This window comes from Melanerpes formicivorus, unplaced genomic scaffold (assembly GCF_026170545.1).
Source record: "Melanerpes formicivorus ecotype bairdi unplaced genomic scaffold, bMelFor1.0.p_v2 SCAF_18, whole genome shotgun sequence".
Lineage (NCBI taxonomy): Eukaryota > Metazoa > Chordata > Aves > Piciformes > Picidae > Melanerpes > Melanerpes formicivorus.
Window position 1 is genome coordinate 627,231 of NW_027142370.1, and position 6,000 is coordinate 633,230.

The window sequence follows — 6,000 nt, forward strand, 5'->3', positions numbered from 1 at the left end:
TTGTGCTATTTATGCAGCACAGAGCATAAGTGCCTCCTGGATTGCAGCTGTGTGGCAGACAAGCATTGCAATTGTTCCATGCAAGTTAGTCAAAACCAGCCAAAAACCAGGAAAAACCTGACTTAGGAAAAATCTGAGACTGATTCCAGCTTAGCTCATTAAGGTTGAGAAGTACTTTATGTGCCTCGACTGCTCTCCAAGCCCTGAACTTCACACCTCTTATTCTTTGTAAAACTGACTTCAGTTTTGTACAGCATCCACTGAGAGTGACTTAGCATCATAGTATCATTCAGGGTTGGAAGGGACCACAAGGATCATCTAGTTCCAACCCCTCTGCCATGGGCAGGGACACCCCACACTACATCAGCCTGGCCAGAGCCTCATCCAGCCTGCTCTTAAACACCCCCAGGGACGGGGCCTCAACCACCTCCCTGGACAACCCATTCCAGGGCTTCACCACTCTCATGGGGAAGAACTTCCTCCTCACCTCCAGCCTGAATCTCCCCACCTCCAGCTTCATTCCATTCCCCCTAGTCCTATCACTACCTGAGATCCTGAGCAGTCCCTCCCCAGCCTTCCTGTAGGCCCCCTTCAGATACTGGAAGGCCACAATGAGGTCACCTCGGAGCCTTCTCTTCTGCAGACTGAACAGCCCCAACTCCTTCAGTCTGTCCTCACAGGAGAGGTGCTCCAGCCCTCTGCTCATCCTTGTGGCCCTTCTCTGGACACGTTCCAGCACCTCCACATCCCTCTTGTAATAGGGGCTCCAGAACTGGACACAGTACTCCAGGACTTCTGTGTTTCTAATTTCTCCCTTCCACATGGACATAAATCAAACAGGTTTGGCTGGGTGGCTTTTATCAGGAGCAGAAAAAGGAGTCCTGGAAATTACAACAGAGCACCCTGCCAGTGAGGAAACTGAGGAACACCAGAAACTGAGAGGGACCACAGCTAGGACAGCTGACCCTAGCTGGCCAAAGGGGTATGTATGACAACATGCCCAGTACCTAAACTGGAGAGAGCTGGCCAGGCAGAGCCAGCTGCTGCTGAGGGACTCACTGACCATCCCTCAGTGGATGGTGAGCAATTGCATTGTGCATCACTCACTCTGTACATCCTTTTATCATTATTGTCTCTTCCTCTTCTGTCCTATTAAAGTGAATCTCAGCTGGTGAGTTTTACCTTTTTCCTGACTCTGTCCCCCATCCCACCCAGGCAGAGTGAGCAAGTAGCTGTGTGGCATTCAGCTGCCTGTCAGGCTAAGCCTCAACGCTCCTCATCATCCAAGTAGCAACCACCAAATAAGAGCAAATAGCCTCCAACAACTTTCCAGGAGTCAAAAGCATCAATTATTTCACACCCAGATGTCAAATCCTTCTCTCCTTATAACAACCTCTACAATACAGTTGTGTTAGTCAAACAAAACAGATACACCACCACAAAACCTCAGGCACAGCACAGAGAAATGAATAGGAGCACTAGGAATAACATTACAATAGAGCCTCCTGATCCAAAGCCTTACCTGTATCTCACCCACAGCCCTGTCATGGCATCAGCAGGTCTAACAGAAGACAGGTCTTTGCCTATGTTATTCGTTATTGGACAGAAATTATCCCTTTCTAAAACATAGTAAAAGTACAAGGGCTACAGAAAACTAACTGAAGTATCTGCATGCTACATGAACTTGCTCCCTAAAGCACAGAGAACCAAAGCAAAGCTGGAGAGTAAAGGAATCAAAGCTGAAATACTGAATGCAACAAAAATTCTGAGGCATGGCCACAGGAATACCAGCCAGTACAACCATTAGCATGCATCAGACACTGTACTGCAACAGCCACATATCACAGAAAGTAGAGGAAAGGACAACAGACAACCAGCAGGTAACAGCCAGTGCCCTTGACTCGCTCTTTGCCTTGATGTGCAGGAAAGCTTCCAGTAAAATGGTTAAAGAAGAAATCCTGTGGGAGTCGAGATGCTTACAGCTGCTCTGTATACTATGGGGCCAAGCACGTTACTGGTGCCACAGCAACAGCCAGCGCTTGGGTGGCTGGTTTTGGGTCTTTTTATTAGTGCTCAGCAAATGTCTACTGATTTATGTATTAAATCAAAGTGTCCCTAATATTCCCCCAGAAACAGTTTCTGGCTAAGCACTGCTGTCCAGGTCTCACTTTACACTGGCACAGACTAACACATCCAGTTTACATACAGATGTTTATTTCCTTCAGCCATCTGTTCCATCTGAAACACAAAAGATCACAGAAAACGAATTCTCTCTCTCTTTCTGAGCACACAAAAACAACTGGGTTACAAACAGAACAAGCCTGGTGGTTTCTCAGAGAGGGCAGGAAAAAATGCATTTTATAGCAACTCAGAAAGTCAGGTGCCTGCTCTGAAGGGTGTGGGATGTTGGCAAGATAACTATGAAGAAATGATGACTGAAAATGGGATAAGGGAGCATACAGATCACTCTAAAAGGATACTTTGACTTGTAGGAAGGTGTTCCAAGTCTGGGTTTTATAATTCCTTTATAGTTATAGGTGTTTGGTTCATTTGTTTCCAGACACAAAACTGCAGCACTAAGAACTGGACTGCAGCGGAGCAGCTGCAGCGAAGGGTGGCAGAGATGTGGGTTCAATGAAGAGGGAGTGAAGTGAGCAGTGCCCAAAGAGAGGCTGTTTTCAAGTGCAAGGAACAGGAGGCCCAAAAGAACTGAGTCACAGAAGAGCTGTCAGATAAGAGGCAGGTGCAGAGGGCACATGAAATGGGAACAATAAGTGCTAGAAGAGAGACACATAGTATGCAAAACAAGAGAGAAACCTAATTTAGGAAAGCTCTTAAGAAGTATTCAGCTTTGAGTCAATGACAGAAAAGGGAAAGAACCATAAGAGAGAGACATTTGTAGTGGAATCTGTTAAATCAAAAGAAAGTTGAGCCACATGGAGCAAAGACAGTAGAGGACAGGAAAAGAAGGCTACAGATGCTGCAGCACTGTCAGAGAACTGGTTCAGGCTGATATGAAAGGATTTTGGCTGCCAGGCAGAAGTGCTTTTCAGTCCCTGTCTCCTGATCATGTGCCTGCGTGAAAGTTTCCTCTCTGTCTCCTGATGCCTACAGCTATCCAAAGCTGTTCCAAACTTCGGTCCCAAATGTGAAGGGACTTTTAACAGCCTAAAATCTGAGCAAGTGTAAGAAGTTTAGCCAAAAGATATTCTAACCCCCAAGTAAGCGAAGTTAAGTAGATTCAAGTCTCCTTGCAGAGGACAACAGTAACTCCTTAAGCCAGGAGGCTTCACTGTAACTATTCACATAACTCTTTATACTGCCATATAACCTGTCAAATTCACACACACTAGGCCACCACGGGTTTCACTTGGCCATCATTACAATAGATTATGCACTCCTGCATAGCAGTGGATGTAGGTGTGACACCTGACTTGAGGATGAAAGGTTTCCATTTCATACTCTCTGCAGCTGAACAACCAGACAAGCTATGACATTTCACATGACTGAGCCCAGCAAATTCATGTCCTGATTCCTGCAGCCAGGCTGTAAACCACAATTACACATGGGAACCAAAAGCCTAGGAGAGACCAAACACCACATCCTCACTTCCTATTTTATATAGTGAATGAAGAGTCCCAACAATGTGTAACCAGCAATGGCAATTTCCTAACCTGGAGTTTCTGGGCAGGTGTTCCTGCCTTCACCTTCTGACAGTGAGTATATACCATTTACCACAACCTACCCATCTCCATGTTAAGTGTCAGGTAGCCACTAAACGAACATTGGTTTGGTTTGGGGAAGCTGTCTGATACTACAGCAATATTTTATTTCTTTTAATGGGAAATTAGGATTCTGGGGAAAACAAACAACCCATGAAGTATTTACACCACAAAACCAAGAACACAAACTGTAGTTTTATGAGTATTTGGTCACCCACAGAAATAGCTCCTACACATTACATGCAAAAAATGGTTTGGTGTATTTGATGCACATGAGTTTGGAAAGTCAGACTGAGAGTGGAAGCTGGCCCAGGCAAGGTGATCATTTATAAACCTCTTAAATCTTCCCATAGGTACAAGCCTCTACAATTACAAACAAATTCAACTACCTTCAGAAGTATCCAGACCGGCACTGGCCAAACTTGATCAGACACTGGGAACAGTTCAGTGATGTCATTGCAGCCCACACATGCCAAAGGTGATTTATCCTGTACTGAGCACAGCAACTGTACCATAGGAAAGGAGCTCAGTCAGCACAAGAGGTGCTCTACCACCTGCACTGCTGTAACTGTTTGCAGCAACTCATTTCCATCTGGCTCACAGGTCCATGCACTGTACACAGCCACAGAAACAGCCAAGGCCAAGGACTGAGCATTGGAATGTTTTGAAATCTCTTTCTTCTGGGCAAGTTTTCTACCTGACCTCCTGCACTATAAAAGCATTCATCTGGTACCTGTGAAACTTCTCTGTTGGAGTAGCATGTTTGACCACAGTGAACAAGGTTTTATGGAGATGCCTGGTGAGGAAGGACACTCGAGCCAAAGCAACTTAGATGCATTCAAGTTCCCATTCAAGGGAAATAGCAACACCTCTCCTACAGTCCACAGCCCTAAGGCTAAAGTCCACAGCATTGAGAAGGAGTTTTTTCTACTGGCATCTTAGGCCAGAAATAATGATGTTATGCCACATATACAAAGTCAAAAGCATAGACATCCTTTAATAGAAGAAAATATACATCCACAGCTCTTCTTACTGGGCACTGGTCCTGCTGTAGCCTGCAACAGCTGATCCCAAGGCATTAAAACACTCCAACAGATTGTGTTTCAAATGCCAATCTCTGCTGACCCTTTCACTGCTGTATCTACACCTCAACATACATATACACTCCTTACATATTAATAGTGGGAGTTGACACAGATTAGTCAATAGCATCCTTGTTTTGGAAGCACTGGTTCAGACACAGCTCTCTCGCTTTCATTTAACCCCAGTCAAAATAACGTCTCTATCCCTGCTAGCTCTGATTTGCTATCTAAACCTTTCACACTCATTGCTGCTGTTCTGGATGCATTCTGTTCCATTCTCCACCTGCATACAGCCACACAGATTAAACCTGAGGGTGCACTCCATACAGTGACAGCGCTCTCGGAGCAGTGTTCTGTTGTCCACAATAAGATCACTCTTGTGCCTCTGGTGTTCTGTAATCAGGCCCCTTCAGACACACTGTTTGGTTATTAGGGCTCCTCAGCTTAGAGTACATTATGCTAAATGGCTGCATTTTCATTCTTTTCTCTTTTCCCCTGAAATAATCAAACCCCAGATAATAGAGCTAAAACAAATTACTCACCCTTCATCTCGATCTAACATGGTGGGTATGGGCAGCAGGGAGAGCAGGAAGAGGTTCTTGCAAACAGGGGAACTTGAGCAGCTTTGTAGGACAAGAAGCTAGGAAGAAATGACAAGCCAATACCCACGTTTACTGTTTGTAAATCTGAGCATTGATTCTGCTTTCACAAGTGGCTTTCATCAAATGCAAATCAGAAGCCTGGCATCTGCTTGAGTAACCAGGCAGCCCTGTCCCCCTTTCAGGGGAACAAAAGCCATACAATCAAAGGGGTTTAAAAGGATGGCAAACTTATTGTAAGCTAGAAAAGGTTAAAAGTCTGCCAGGGCTTAAATAAACCTCTCAGAACTCCCAAGTTTGGGAGCACTCGTGACCTTTATGAATTTACTTTTATCTTGGTTCAAATATACATAAATATTTCACAGAAAAGTGACCAAACAGGAGAGAAATAAACACATGATGTGACTGACTTCACAGCTGATTTTGCAACTCCAGAGAGCAAACTTGGATCATTTTCTTTAATCTCAGATTTCAAAAGTCCTGCTCCAACCAGCAGCACTCTGGCTGCCCAACCAGGGCCTGCCTGTGCTCCCCTGCATTAGTGACAAATCTCCTGCAAAGAAGGTTAACAACAGGATTTCACCCCAAACACGCTAT

At 45.0% G+C, this 6,000-nt stretch overlaps 1 protein-coding gene across 1 annotated transcript in view; it reads right to left on the reverse strand.

Moving 5' to 3' along the window:
- Positions 1–5,381, reverse strand: part of LDB2 (LIM domain binding 2) — a 319,756-nt gene extending 314,375 nt beyond the window's left edge. The window contains exon 1 of the mRNA XM_068149233.1: positions 5,347–5,381. Coding sequence (XP_068005334.1) covers positions 5,347–5,366 — 20 coding nt within the window. The 5' untranslated portion in view covers positions 5,367–5,381. The remainder of the gene's footprint in view (positions 1–5,346) is intronic.
- Between the last annotated feature and the right edge of the window lie 619 nt (positions 5,382–6,000).